This window comes from Rhinichthys klamathensis, unplaced genomic scaffold, assembly GCF_029890125.1.
Source record: "Rhinichthys klamathensis goyatoka isolate OS25496 unplaced genomic scaffold, OSU_Roscu_1.1 h1tg000412l_1, whole genome shotgun sequence".
Lineage (NCBI taxonomy): Eukaryota > Metazoa > Chordata > Actinopteri > Cypriniformes > Leuciscidae > Rhinichthys > Rhinichthys klamathensis.
Window position 1 is genome coordinate 624,086 of NW_026606912.1, and position 15,934 is coordinate 640,019.

Here is a 15,934-nt window from a genome sequence, read left to right on the forward strand (position 1 = left end):
GCTGATTCATGTCTCCATCTTTGTAAGCATCTGACACCACAACTCGGGATGGCTGGGTGAGGCGGTGTGTCAGACACAGAGAGAATAGGTACCGTTTTCTAAGTGTGCAAGATGTTTTAAAGGAGTGGCATGTTTAAATAAGAATCTTCTATTGAAGATGGAGGGGTGTGTACTTAATCCATGTAGTTATGCGTATGTGTGAGAAACAACAAGAAAAAAAGAAAGAGGGAGGAGTTGTACTCAGGAGGTGTGGTACTTTAAATTAGGTCATTATTTAAGGTATGGAACACACACACACACGATTTCCCCATCAACAGAAATATGAATAAGCTTTCTGGCCAGAGAGTGAAAAATTAAATGGTTTATTTGGTAAAAATTTGGTAAAAATGGTAAAAATTAAATGGTTAATTAAGATTTATTTATCTTTGTAATATTTAAATGACATTTTTCTTTTGCTATTGGACACTTATCTTTTGGAGGACCATGTGATAGGTCTGTCTCTAGAGTCAGTGCTGGGCTCTGCTGATGAGGTCATAGGTGACCTGTGTGATGTCAAAGGCTTGATGTGAACATTGGGAGGACAGCATAGTTTCTACTGAGATTTTTTGGGAAGGGCTGTAGATGATACGAGCACGTTGAGACTCCACTTCCTCATCCGCCCAGCAGGGAGTGGGCATCTCCGCAGAGTACAACAATGGAAACACACTGCCCATATAAACGCTCACAAACATCTGCTTTAACACATTGATATCCCTCTGCAATACACAGAAACACATTGTATGCAAACAGCATGAATAAACTTTTTATAATCCTAGTACTGTGACAATTGTGTGACATTCTCACACAAAATCACATACACCTTTACCTTATCAGATCTTCTCAGGTTACTCTCTGATTCGGTCCATGATTTCTGTAAAATCAGGTTCAAGTTTAATACTTTTTATAACACCTACCCCATATTATACTCCCATGTACGTGATGGTATAGTTTTAGTTAATTTAATCTAAAGAATAAATAAATAAATAAATAAAAATCCCTTTGGTTCTCAACTGGAAAATAATTTTTAAATAATTTAAAACTATTAGTATGTTAATTACTTACTATTATTGTTTTTAAATAATTTATATTTATTTCTTAATAATTAAAATAATTATTATATTTAATGATAATACACATTTAATAATTCATTAATTTAATAATAATATAATCTTTTAATAAATTCTAAAAATGCAAAAAAAAAAAGTTATTTAAGGGTGGGGTTCAGGTTAGATTGTAGTAACTATACGTATATAGAAACGAAAATAAAAGGTTTATGTTGAAACTAAAGTTTAGTAAATGCCAAGTAAACGTGTTTATGTAACCAGTCTCACCCTAAACGCATCCATCAGGTCTGGCTGATCTAGAACATCAGGGAAGGAGGCTAGAACTGAGCTGCAGATCAAATCTGAGATGGAGAACAGAGAATCAATCTAAAGTTATTTACATTCACTTTTACATTCGCATGTGTGTTTTACATTTTCATGCCAGACCCTTTCTTACCAAAGAAAGTGCATATAGTGTTGTGATGTGACAGGAACCTTAGATACACATCAAGCACAAAGACAAAATGTGTTTATGTGTGTGTTACCTGCATTACACATGGTGACTCTGTCAAGTAAAAGAGCATCAGCGAGTATTTGCCTGTATGTTGCCAGGAGGCGCACTGTGGACAGACTTCCTACAATAGTGTCTGGCAGCAGACTTATGAAAAAAAAAAAACATTTAGGGAAACAAATATTTAGTAATTGCTTTTCATGAATATTTATCAAAAAACAATGTGGAATCCTACAGCTGGGAATACAAATTAAAGTATACACTCAAAAAAATGATATGTTGGCTTTACTTAACTTTTTTTTGTAAACAGGTTCCACCGGTTCCACATAACTATGTTTCGTTAAACAAACATAATATGTTCATGTAACTTCAACATCATGGAATTTGGTCATTTTAAGCGACCCAATTAAACTCTGAGCTAATGAGTTAATTAAGTGAATAATTGAGTGATGATTGGGCATTATTGAAGACATCTGATGTTAACAAGCAGAATCTCTGAAGGAGAAAACCGGAATGTTTAAGTCACCATTATGGAGATAAGTGTGTGTTTTAGTTGGGCTCTTGACCATTAACTTATTAACTTTAGATTTTTTTTGGTTGCTGTACATGAGTTATAACAGCCAGATGAACAATAAACAAAGGTCATCTGATGGTATTGGTTGTGTTTTAACATAATCATTATTTCACAATCATTTGACCTGAGTCACTGAACTTATATTAAACCGAATTTCTGAGTTAACTTTACCTTATGGATAATAACAGCACTGTCATTGTAGAGCATACTATTTTTTTTTTACTTTTCAATGAAATTCAAATGATCAAATCAATAAATAAAAAAGAAACTTCCTAAAAAATATCTTTAGTAGACACACACAGACATCAAGAATCAGCCTGTAAATCTCACCAATGGTGACAATTATAAAGCATGTTGTAGTGCATTCTGGGTGCCACCAATCAAAACTCATTCATGGCTCCCATCATGCATTGCTGCATGAATAAATAATAAGCTTATGATCTGTTTGTCACCATTGCTGAGATTCATATGCTGATTCTTGATGTCTGTGTGTGCCTACTCTAAATATTTTTTAGGAAGTTTCTTTTTTATTTCTTGATTTGGTCATTTGAATTTCATTGAAAAATCTAAAAATAGTATGCTCTTCAATGACAGTGCTGTTATTATCCATAAGGTAAACTTAACTCAGAAATTCGGTTAAATATAAGTTCAGTGACTCAGGTCAAATGATTGTGAAATAATTATTATGTTAAAACACAATCAACACCATCAGATGACCTTTGTTTATTGTTCATCCGGCTGTTATAACTCATGTACAGCAGTCAAACAAAATCTAAAGTTAATAAGTTAATGGTCAAGAGCCCAACTAAAACACACACTTATCTCCATAATGGTGACTTAAACATTCCGGTTTTCCCCTTCAGAGATTCTGCTTGTTAACATCAGGTGTCTTCAATAATGCTCAATCATCACTCAATTATTCACTTAATTAACTCATTAGCTCAGAGTTTAATTGGGTCGCTTAAAATGACCAAATTCCATGATGTTGAAGTTACATGAACATATTATGTTTGTTTAACGAAACATAGTTATGTGGAACCGGTGGAACCTGTTTACAAAAAAAAGTTAAGTAAAGCCAACATATCATTTTTTTGAGTGTACATACTACTGTCCAAACGTTTTGGATCAGCACGATTAAAAGAAAATTAATTTAAAGTAATTATGCATTCAATTGTTTAAAAGTGATAGACATTTATAATGTTACAAAAGATGTCTGTTTCAAATAAATGCTGTTCTTTTCTGATTATGGTTTCCACAAAAATATTAAGAAGCACAATTGCTTTCAACATTGATGATAATAAATGGTTCTTGAGCAGCAAATCAGCATATTAGAATGATTTCTGAAGGATCATGTGACACTGAAGACTGGAGTAATGATGCTGATGATAAGAGTAATAATTCAGCTTTGTCATCACAGGAATATTTTTGTTATTTTATTTATTAAAATAGAAAGTTATTAAATTAATATTTCACAACATTACTGTTTTACTGTATTTTCAATCAAATAAATGCAGCCTTGGTGAGCATAAGAGACTTATTTCAAAAACATTAAAAAAAAATTCGGTCACACTTTAGATTAGGGTCCAATTCTCACTGTCAACTATTAACTATGACCTTTGCCTCAAACTCCTAATTTCTGCTTATTAATAGTTAGTAAGGTAGCTGTTAAGTTTAGGTATTGGGTAGGATTAAATGACGTAGAACATGGTCATGCAGAATAAGGCATTAATATGTGCTTTATAAGTACTAATAAACAGCCAATGTCCAAATGATATAATTGCTAATAAGCAACATCATAATAGTGACAAATTGAGCCTAAACTAAAGTGTTACCAAAAACTATTCTGAACATTAATGTATACTCTGGTGTGAAGGCATTCTTACTTCAGAAGCACTCTGCTGCGTGTGTTTACTGATTTGAACTTAACAACAAGCTTTGGCATCTTCCTGGACAGCAACATCTGCTGAAACACACCAGTGGGATAACCTGAGGAGAGAACAGAAGAGAATGGCGTGCATGTGAGAGAGTATGGGTATTTTTGTGAGAGAACGTTACCTCTTTTGGTAGATGTGGTATCCATATCGGTGTCTCTCTCAAATGGCGTGCCACCATGAATAGTAAGCTCTTGTGTCCTGCACACATGCATATACTGTAGTTTGTGAGCAAGTATGTAAGGAAACAATAGAACTAATGTGCATCAGTCAAATTGTAATAAGGGAATGTGTGCGTACCGTAAAGTAATGGGTGCTCCACTTTCATCAAACAGTTTAAGGAACGCCCAGCCACAGCTGAGGTCTCCTCTCTCCCCTGTGGACTGAAACAGAGCACATACACTTTTACACCTCCAGAACCATTGAGAGAAACAGAATCCTCTTGTCGCTCCAAACCAGTATGACTCACTTTCTTCTGTGGAACACACACACACATCCAAAATATATTATTTATAAACGAGTTTTTGTCCATACAATGAAAGTCAATGGGCTCCCATGTTGTTTGGTTCCCAATGTTCTTCAAAATATCTTCTTTTGTGTTCCGCAAAAGAAAATTTTGGGGTGAACTATCCCTTTAAAAAAGGACCTATTCTGCTTTTTACTTTTTCAACTTTTTTTAATGTATAATGTTGCTGTTTGGGCATGTAAAAGGTCTGCAAAGTTACAAAGCACAAAGTCCAATCCAAAAGGAGGATATTGTCTATATCAGTAAGCACTGTTTCTGAACTCCTTGAACAACCTCAATTGTAGTCTTGAGTTTTCTTCCGGTAACATACACATCACAATATCTCTCATTTAAAGCTACAATATAATTGTTTTTTTTCACGGCTAGGGGTCGTTAACCTCTTACAATAACAAAGGCGTAGATTGATGACGCAGTGATAAGCAGAATCGTGGAAATTGCCGTCATGCGGATCTAACAATGTTTATGGATGAGTGAATACATTGATGTTTTTAACATGACTGTGGTATGAAGCAGGTCGCGATTGAGAAATGAGAGACCGATATCAGCTCCACAAACGAGTCCCGCGGATATAAGGAATGAGGACATTTCATTCTACCAAACTACACACAAGTGCTGGATTACAACTCATACAGGTTTTTAACTTGTGAGTAGTAAACAGCATTTGAGTGTGTTGAAAGTTATAATGTTATTCTATGTGTTAGTTTGTTGGCTATATGAGACTAGCAGTAAGCTAGATCAACATTAGAATAACATACTGATCATATTCTAACATTTCATCATGTTTCACATGGTTTAACGTTACACTATCATAGTAGCATTTGAGTGTGTTGAAAGTAATAATGTTATATATGTGTTAGTTTGTTGACTGTATGAGACTAGCAGTAAGCTAGATCAACATTAGAATAACATACTGATCATATTCTAACATTTCATCATGTTGAGCTATATAACAAAGCGGAAACCAGGGATAACGCGGATATTACATCATTGACAGGCGACAAGTGACAAGGGACGGGCACTATTTAAAATTGTGAATTTCTCTGAATTTAAAAATTCTTGGAAACATTTAGGATAATGTATCTACATAATTGAAAGAAATATATAACACTGTGCAATTGGTTTTTGGATATTTTGATACAAAATTCGTACATATTGTACCTATAAATAACTCCTTCCCACGGCATACACAAAAAAAAGGGACGAGGCCTGGCTGAGATGCACTAGAGGTGTGTTGAAACTCACTGTTGGCCCTGTCCCAAATGGCACACTTCATATGCACTTTTGGTCTTGTGGACTTACAATGGAGTCCGTTAAGTCCGTGAGACTTGAGGGTCCCCATTTGCGGTCGATATGCGCCCTCGATGTGCACTTCTCCCGAGCCCGCACTGAAGCGAGCTCCGCAGCAGACTTCTTCCCGACAGTTAAAGCGGCGTTACGTCACAAAAGTGTGGACTCGTAGGAAGACCACGAGTGCTTAGGGTGCAATTTGGGACAGGGCAGTTATGGTAAGGGGCGTGACATTTCCAAAACACACTTGAAGCGGTTGACCAATCACAACATACAGGTCCAGCTGACCAATCAGAGCACATTGTGTTTTTGGAAGGAGGGGATTCATTGAGACAGAAACTAAACAGAGCATTATTCCCAGACAAACTGGGAAGAGGAAAAGGTGCAGCAATGAATGTAAAATATGTTGCAAAATGTAAAAAGTATGAAAACCTATTCCAGTAGAACCCGAAAATCAAAATCAAGACTTTGTAAAAGGGTAAGGCCTTTTTAATAGAGATCATTGTGTGCGTTTATGTAAATATATGAGAGGGTAGGAGAAAACAGTTCTTTTGTCTTTCTGAGGTTAGATTGAGGCCATGTCCTCAGTAATCAGAGTTGGGTGGTACTGCCATATAATTGTTTAAATGATAAGATTTTTTTTCCAAGGAACTATTGCTTACATTTCTTATGTAGGTCACACCCAATTCAAACAGAATTCCAAGATCAGGAGATTCAGAGTCACAACGCAGGAAACAGTCTCCATCCAGTAGACAGGGAAGCATCCCAGTCATCTAAAATACACACATACAGGAAAAATACAGATTAAAAAATGATAAACTGTTAGATTCCAGAACTGTATTTCAGATTATATTACCATTATAACAATTTGATTGTAAAGTTGAATTGATAAATGAACATGAATTTCAGAATGTTTTAGTATTTGGTTTGCCCCTCTTGTGCCTGCTGCCTTCAAGCTTGCATGAGCTTCACAAGTGTGTAAAACCTGATGGCATCTGTGCTTCATTGGAAGCAAGAATATCTGACTGTCAGTACAAAGAGTCACATTATCAATATCAAATATTTACTTATTTTCTTACTGACCTAGATATACTGCAAAACCTTAAACATGTCTTGTTAATTTTAAATTATAACATTTCTTTTTTTCGAAATGTCAATATTACAACCTTGTTTATTTTCAAGTTTAAGTAATATTTCAAATCCAAGATTTTTAATGTGGCCTCAGACGTTTGGGCATGTGTTTGCATGCGTTTAAGTGTACTTTAGTCTTACCCGTGGAGAAAAACTCCATGTCTTTTGGCTCTTGAAGTTGTAAGTGGCTCTGACTGTGTGAATGTTACTCAAAACCTGACAGGAAAGAGAGAGAGAGAGAGAGAGAGAGAGAGAGAGAGAGAGAGAGAGAGAGAGAGAGAGAGAGGAGAGAGAGAGAGAGAGAGAGAGAGAGAGAGAGAGAGAGAGAGAGAGAGAGAGAGAGAGAGAGAGAGAGAGAGAGAGAGAGAGAGAGAGAGAGAGAGACAAACAATGGCTCCATGTACACCGCATGTCAAACGACACCCGTTTACAATAAACATGGGGAAGACAAATGGGTTTTAATGCATATTTTTTAAAGGTACCTTTCATGACACCCAAGGTCACATTACAAGCAAAAATAATACAAAAGTTAATAAGAATAAACAATACAACACCACAGACGCAGGTTACAAATACAAGCTCCATAAAGAACGTCATAAAAAGGCCTGAATGAAAAGTCTTGAGATGAGATTTAAAAGTATGAGGACTATCACTATTGTGAATATCAAGGGAAAGAGAGTTCTATAAACAAGAGGCAGCAAAACTAAAAGTTCTAGCTCCCATTGTGGTCAGGCGTATACGTGGTAAGTCAAAAGAAATTGAAAGTGAAGATCTTAGAGAGCGCGAAAGAGGTATAAGATGTGAAGATCAGTAAGGTACGGAGGAGCAGGATTAAGAGCCTTGTATGCAAGAAGCATCATTTTAAAATCGATACGATACTTCACTGGAAGCCAGTGCAATTGCTGTAGGACTAGAGAAATGTACTTCATAGAAGGAGTTCTAGAAAGAACCAGTTCTGAAGTTGAAGTTTATCAAGGAATTTGGAAGGGAGACCAGTGAGGAGAGCATTACAGTAATCATTACACTTAGTAACCAGTGCATGAATAAGGATTGCAGTGCTATTCACTGTGAGAGAGGGATGAAGACTATTAATATTATGTAGATGAAAGTATGCAGTACGTGTGATGTAATTAACATGAGCTTCAAAGGATAGAGTGCTATCGAGGATGGCACCCAGACTGTTATAACCTGCGGGGGAATATTTTTTTTTTGAGTTTTCAATAGCCACAGAAAAGCATTCAGATTTTTTTAGAATAGATTTTGTGCCTACAAGGAGGACTTCAGTTTTATCACTATACAGTTTTAGAAAATTAGCTGAAAGCCAGTCTTTAATTTCAGCCAAACAGCTGGACAGAGAAGGTGGAGGTAAGGAATTTGAAGGTTTAGAAAATAGATACCATACTTCCTAAAAATATAACCAAGAGGAAGTAAACAGATTAGAAAAGGGCCCAAGACAGAACCCTGAGGAATACCAATTGATTTTGTCTTTAGATGATTTTAATTGGAAATTTTAAAGTTGAACGAACTGTGTATGACCAGAGAGATATGGATTTAAACCAAGACATAGGGGTGCCAGTAACCCTCACGGAAGCTAACCTGTCAAGGAGAATATTATGCAAGATGGTATCGAGGGTCGCACTCAGATCAAGAAGGACAAGTATGGTTAATAAACCAGAACCAGGTGCTAGCAACAGGTCATTGGTGATTTTAACGAGCAGTCTTGATTGAAGCCAGATTGAAATTTATTGTATGATTTTTTTGTCCAAGAGATGATCATGGACCTGAGCTACAACACACTTTTCCAAAATGTTAGAAATAAATGGCAAATTAGAAATCGGATACAAGTTATCAAAATTGGATGGATCAGCCCCTGGTTTCTTAAGTTTTGAGTAATAATAACATATTTAAGAGATGAAGGAACAAGGCCAGAAACAAGTGAAGAATGAAATACTTTAGTGATTAAAGAAGACAAAAATGGTATACAGGATTTATGGGTTTTGAATGTGCGTTAGAATTGTTCTGCTGTTTACAATGACCTAAGAGACTCATTCAGAAACGTAAAGAAAAGATGAACTGTGCACAATGAACGTAGGACATTACACAATAATATTCCACTTATTATCTATAAACATGCACAGAAACACTTCCTGGTCCTCTACTGAATACTTTAAATTCTTGACGATAAGTAATCAAATACAATTCACATTCACAATGCACAGAAAAAAAAAAAAGAGTTGTGAAAGACAGATATTGTAGAGATACCAGGAATAAAATGATTAAATTGTTAACACTCAAGACTCAAATATGCTGTCTAGTATTTTACACTCATGCTTTTGGATTGCACCCGTTTTAATTCAGGCATCCCAGCCGTTAATGCCATGGTTCTTTATTATTTGTTTTTTGTTACAAATGGTCCACCCTGATTACTGTTCCACATGAGTAACGCATGATGTCAGAATCATTACTCAAGCTTTTCCACAAAACATTTGTATGTAAATATCTCTCTTTTAAGGTCAAAAAGGGCAATCATTTTGGTTGTAGATCCACCAGTATGTGTGTGTGTGTGTGTGTTACCTGGGTTCCATTAAATGCACAGAGCCGAACATGCCTGCTAAGCACCTGTAACCCGACCCCAGGGGGAGGGATCATTCTACAGCTCCACAGGGTCAGGGTTAAACTCACTCTAGATGGGCGCCCGTGAACCTGGACAAACACACACTCACCTTATAAATGTATAATCATTTTAATAATAATAATGCATTGAATTTATATAGCACTTTTCTCAACACTAAAAGAGCTTTATATATGGTAGGGGGAATCTCCTCAACCATCCACTTGAATGCCCATCACTATTTATATATGCATATTTTAAAAAACCAAACATTATAATGTTTTTTTTTCCTTCATACAATTAAATAAATATTTTTAGGGCAAGACACCCCAAGTGAATAGGGTAAATAATTTAACTAACACATATCATCATCATACTTCCCCAGTTGGTTGATTACATTAAGAATTGAAAACATTTTTGTGCTGAAATATTGTTTAAATATGCAAATGAGGCAGTATCTAATCAAAATTCGTGTTTCATTTTATTGTCATATGAGTTTTTACAGAGGGTATTTGGATATCTAATTTTATCACTCCATAATTAAGAGGAAAATACTGTCAACAGCCAGAAAATAAAAATAACCATGTTTTAGGAATGAAATATTGTATGAAATCAGGCAAATTATATATATGATCAAATCGGTCTGTAAAAATCGCCCAGAACATAGATAGGAATAAAACTGTAAAGTTTGGTGTAAGTGCTAATGAAGTGGAGATTTCTGACTCAAAGCGCAATAAAATAAACACATAAAAGTGTATTATAGATGTTTTCCTTCCACTACTCTGAAACTTTATAAACAGCCAAATAGCCCAAAAAATCACAAAATTGGCCAGTACATAAAAAAATGTTCATGTGCCTGTAGTGTCTTGCCTTAAATAAATGTACATATTTTGTTATAACATTTTTGTCAATGTAGATAGTGTTTGCTTTGCAGTTAGGTACCTTGCCTGTGTCTGGGTCCATATGGAGATCTTGAAAGGAGAGTTGTGATTGGCTAAGCTTGGGCTGAATGAAGTGACTTGCTCTGTAAGACGTCCCTGCTCAACACAAACACACATACAAACAGACAGTACATGTATAATATACTATTATAAAATCTGAATTCTTACCAGATGTTATAATGTGATATATAAATCACACAAACTGCCTTCTGGTGAACTAAAAACTGTAAACGGCCTTCTATCTATAGGTTTTTGCAAAATATAGAGACAGATAGTGACCTTCTTCTAGGTGTCTGGAGAGATTGGAAGGTCTGAAGCCTGGAGGGATGGCACCCATGGCTGACAGCACATCAGTAGCATCTATCTGCAGACACAACATACAAGCACACTTCAGTTTGTGTCTGTTAATATATATAAAACATGGGTGCATTAGTATTTAGATTATTAAATCGGAGTTATAAAAACGGAGGTTGCGGTTTTTCTACCCCATTGTGACGTATATATCTGAGTGAAACGGCTTCTTGAACAAGAAAAAATTTAGGCAGTACTTGATTTTTTTTTTTTGTCCATTGGGAATTGATTGGATCATTGGATCTCATGTGAATGACAAGTTGTCCCACCCACGTCAACAAAGAAGGGAAAAGATGGGGAATGAGGGAAATAAATGTATGTTTTTAAATCTGTATGTAGGTATGTATATAAACAGTATATTTATATATTTTTCATTCTTTCCTCTCACTCCCCCCTCTTCTCGTTTTTTCTCTCTCCTTCTTCAAACACTCTGCTTTACATATATACTTCAGCACATACAAGATCGAGGTAAACATGCACAACACAACCTAGCACCTACACTTCACATCTAAAACCTTTGTTTGTTTTCAGGTTTGTTTTGTATTTACGGTGCTGTCCTGCTATATTTTGTCTTATGTCCTGTCCTACAAATAAAAGAAAAAAAGAAAAAGAGAAGAGATGTCATTGTAAGAGGAGGGAAAGTTATTTTGATTAAAGATTACAAAGGCAGTTCAAGGCACAATAATGAAAAAATTATGTGCATAGATAAATTCTTTCTAAATAATACTGCAATATTCCATAAAAAAATAAGATTAGTACATTTTGATTTCATTGTGAATTTAAGGATATAATTATCCAAATAGAATATACCTCAGTAACAGCCTTCCGGACTGTGTTCCAATTGGATGTTTTGCTAGTTGGAAAAGACACAGTATTTAATCATTTTCTTTAATAAAGACTTTATTTTAACTTAAACTTGTGTTTAATTCATTTCAACTGGAATAAATTATGAACTATATTCACTACAGTTTAATAAAGAAAAAAAAAGCTCAGACCTGCAAAAAAATAACAAAACTGTAAAAACAATGCTGCTCTCTAGTGGAGAGAGAGGGGATATTACCTGGACTTTATGTCAGACTCCTCCTGTTCCTCCTCACTCTCCTCCTCATCTTCATTCTCTCTCTCACTATCCTTCTGAGAAGACTGAGAGATAAAATACATCTGCAGATGTAATTCATCCATGTTAATTATCTAAATACTGGTCTGGTTTCCTATGTGATTGCAAAATATATAAAAAAGTTTATTTTGTATTTTTATAAAAGTGCACAACCTGCACCAATCCCTAAGTGTTCTGGAATATGATTCAGCCAACGTAAAAGTATAATATACATTATATAAATACTTTAAATGCATAATGTGAACATCTCAATCAAATCAGTAATAAAACATTATAAAAACCATACACTGACTGCAAGAAATCAGTGTATAGACCTAATCTTGATGTCCACATTTACACTAAATAAACTGACAAAACGCTGATCTGAAAAGCAAAACTGATCAAATATGATACCTCATAAGGCTTTTGAAAAATGCTTAATTGTACATCTCTCAATCATCATCGCATCACATTGCATTGCATTGATCATAAAATGATCTATATTTAAATGCATGGATGATTTCATTTAAATTCAATCTTACTAAGACATATTATTGGGAGATAGTCACAACTGATATTTATATGCATTTTATGGAAGTACTTACATTACAATCCATCATAATTTAATCTTACCTTTTGGCCATACAAATGTCAGCAACTGCACCAAATTGCACATTTTTGCTTCTGAATAAATTGTTGTTTTTTTCCTCCTTGAGGAATGAGCTCCACATTCTCCTGAATCATACTATACGAGTCATACATGTCTGATGTATCAAATATGACTCAACAAAAAACACAAATGTAAACTTTTTTTTAAAGATTTTCTTTTGTCTGTGAGTTCAATAAACTAATCCTTTTCAAATTATTAGATTTTTCTGACAGGCTTTACAGGGTTAAACCATTTTTGGGATTTCCCAACACTAAAAAACACTTGAGTTGTATCTGTGATATTATACAAACCTTGAGGAAGGTTTTAGGCACCAGGCCCTTCTGGCCATTTAAGTTCTGAGCCAGCCACCATCCATCCTTATTCTTAGAGAGAACTTTCAAAACCTCTCCTTTCTGACACAACACAAAAAAAGAAATATCTCAATGCAAGAAAATAACTATTTAAATGTAAGCGTTTAATAACTAAAATAAGATGCATAGATGATTACCTGGATGCTGAGGTCCCCTTCCTCCTCTCCTGTAAATGCACTAAGAGCAACATAGGAAACAGTTTCCTGTCCTGTGGCAGTTTGACCGATATCTGTATCCTCGTCATCACTGTCAGCATCATCATCATCTTTATAATCATCATGCGCTTCTTCCTCTTCTGTATCTTCATCTTCAGAGCTCTCATCTTTTTCATCACTATTTTCCTCATCGCTCTTCTGTTCTGTCTGGGAAGAACTAGGTCCGGCTACCCTACGGCCAGGAAACAAAGACACCAGAACTGTTAGAAAAAACTCCTTAAATATAATTTTCTTTTCCAAAGCATAAAGGTATATCTAAAAATGGTTCAATGTTTTGCGTAATAGAATGCAAAAAAGGCTGTAAACTCTGTTAGAATGAATTTATGAGGTTACTTACTCATCCTGAGGTTGCAGCTGAAGAGCTAGAGACTGTAGACGCTCATGCAAGTTCAACAAACGCTTCTCCTCGTCCCTCTTACACTGGTCATAGTTCCCCACTGGAGCTGGCTCATCTGCCTGTAACATGAAAATATATATATATATATATATATATATATATATATATATATATATATATATATATATATATATACAATTCATGTAAGATGTATTGACAAAACACAAGTACACAGACATAAAGATTTACTTTAGATAATTTCTTCAGAGACTTCGTAATTTCCTCCACTGCGAGCTTTAACTCTTTGCACCTGGAATGCAAACAACATTATAAATCACCTTGGATATATGCAAAACAATATAACGTTAGAACTCAAGTACGCATTATTCAGCCTGTAGTAGACGTTCAAAAACAAAACAGATAGAAGTCTTCTGTACCTCTCAAAGGCCTCAGTCCAATCTGACGCATCTGGTTGAGCAGCCTGCTGTACCAAAGCATCCACCTGCAGGACAGAATAGAATAGAGATATAATGTAAAAATCGAATGCGCAACAGCAAACATTCGCTCCGATCAGTTCAGTTCAACCTTTCTCTTGATGACATCCGTATCTCTTTGCACCGTTTGAAGTGGTCCTCTCTTTTTCGGAGGCATCTTCTATTCGTTTCCAACACAATACGACAGCAGGTTTGACACAAACGGTATTTTAAATGCGAGATTTAAAGAAACGTCCCACTCGTGCTCAGATTTACTGAAACAAAACGCAACGGCGACGCCATCACAGACGCTCCGGATAAGTTGCTAAGATACTTTGGGTGACGTTGTTACTACCTCATCACTGCGCGCGCGAGAATCTGTGAATTTTATTTTGAAACTTATTTTATCTGGTAAATTTCACATGACTTGTCTAAATCACGTTTTAATGTTTTTATAACTAAGTCCTTTAAATATATGTAAGCAATAAGGTCCGAGAGGCCGTGCTGTATCGTGAATAAGTCAAGGCTGAGGGGCATTGTTGTTAGGCACGACCTATTTTTTACAGTCTATGGGCACGACGTACGCGAAGCGGAGTTTAGAGATTTATTTGAAAAATAAATCGAAATGTAGTATTTTGCATTTTTACTCATTATAAACTTGTTTTGCGATGCAGAAATTCCTGCTTTGGGGTGTGATGGTATAATCTGGTAAAACAGGTTTCCTGGAAAAGCAAGTGGCGCTCACTCACTGCAGAGCCAAAATGGTGTCCAGCTCCACCTCTCTGGACGTCATGGGGCTGAGCTTGACCTAGTCCAGCTCTGAGAATGTGTGGTTGGGCCTTCTAATCTAGACACACCCAAATTACATCTAGAGAGGAGGAGCTGGACTTCAAGTTCACACTCAACCCATGGTTCTGGCTCTCTGGAAAGTGCTTCTGTTTAATTAAAAAAAACACATGCTTACCGAAAATGTCTAAAGCAGGGAACCTATGCAGTTTCTACATGAACTGTTTCCCTAGTCCTAAAGAAAACTTTAAAATATCAGGGAATTTGAACTGTGAGAATTCCAGGTCTGAAAAGTTATGTCATAAAATCGTATAAGCTTGTTGAGAAGACATGGAAATATATATAGACAATATACATTAGCAAATATGTCCCAGAAACACGTTTCTTGATTTGAGGTTCTGTCAGTTCAATAAATGAAAGTAGGAAATATAGTTAACTTTTATTGGATCTTGATGTCTCAAAAGTGTCTCACATTATTATTGTGATTGAATGTCACAATAATAATATGCATATTACTTTTTTTATTGAGTCAACAGTTACAGTTAAAACATTTCAATTAATTTTACGGTCACAGAAAAGGAAAAGGCACAGACATGTAAACACTATGATTTATGGCTTTAACAAACATTAAGGAAAATGTTTCTCAGTGTTTAAAGTCCTTGAAGGTTGTATTGCTTTCCTCCAGAATGTAGAGACTGTCTTTGATCCCAGGCTTGCTCCTGCTGAGACGAGCTCCAAAAGAGGTGCTGTTACAGACTCGTGTTGTTTGAGAATTCAGGGGTTTGATGACCAAAGTCACTAAAAAACGAAAAAGAAAACCGATTAAAGCTACCAACGAAAGGCATTTATCCTAAAATTATGAAAGGCGCATATGTCTCATCTCACCAGGTCGGTTGCGTGATATTTTGTATCTGTCATGACAGGTCTAGCTTCTTCTGTGTTTCTGCGAGTTTGTCCTGTAACCGCTTTTTCCGCCAGTCCAAGAACTTTCTTCGCATTCTGTTTGCCTGCCAGCCTGCGACAAAACCCGCCGCAAAAGAAACGACTATAGCGACCTGTAAC

At 35.7% G+C, this 15,934-nt stretch overlaps 1 protein-coding gene across 4 annotated transcripts; it reads right to left on the bottom strand.

The window, feature by feature from the left end:
• Window positions 1-436: 436 nt before the first annotated feature.
• On the bottom strand, window positions 437-14,394 carry nphp1 (nephronophthisis 1). Of its 4 annotated transcripts, XM_056235098.1 has the most exons (20): window positions 14,199-14,392; window positions 14,051-14,115; window positions 13,863-13,923; window positions 13,614-13,732; window positions 13,199-13,448; window positions 13,002-13,103; window positions 12,006-12,106; window positions 11,756-11,798; window positions 10,874-10,958; window positions 10,596-10,690; window positions 9,617-9,745; window positions 7,184-7,258; window positions 6,574-6,684; window positions 4,399-4,481; window positions 4,223-4,299; window positions 4,051-4,153; window positions 1,628-1,740; window positions 1,371-1,444; window positions 866-910; window positions 437-755 (listed from the first exon to the last, which is right to left on the bottom strand). In XM_056235098.1, the coding sequence occupies exons 1-20, from the start codon at window positions 14,262-14,264 to the stop codon at window positions 507-509; spliced, it is 2,046 nt and encodes a 681-aa protein (XP_056091073.1). In that variant the 5' UTR covers window positions 14,265-14,392; the 3' UTR covers window positions 437-506. The 4 variants fall into 4 exon arrangements, with proteins under 4 accessions (XP_056091073.1, XP_056091070.1, XP_056091072.1 ...); XM_056235095.1 differs by having other exon boundaries at window positions 4,051-4,299; window positions 14,199-14,394; XM_056235097.1 differs by having other exon boundaries at window positions 4,051-4,299; window positions 12,006-12,079; window positions 14,199-14,393.
• Between the last annotated feature and the right edge of the window lie 1,540 nt (window positions 14,395-15,934).

Excerpts from the sequence above, each read along its gene's own strand:
- nphp1 (XM_056235095.1), bottom strand. The coding sequence starts at position 14,264 with ATGCCTCCGAAAAAGAGAGGACCACTTCAAACGGTGCAAAGAGATACG. Across the intron at positions 1,445-1,627 it reads AGTCACCATGTGTAATGCAG|ATTTGATCTGCAGCTCAGTT; the intron begins GTAACACACACA and ends TCTCCATCTCAG. Across the intron at positions 911-1,370 it reads ACCTGATGGATGCGTTTAGG|AAATCATGGACCGAATCAGA; the intron begins GTGAGACTGGTT and ends CTGATTTTACAG.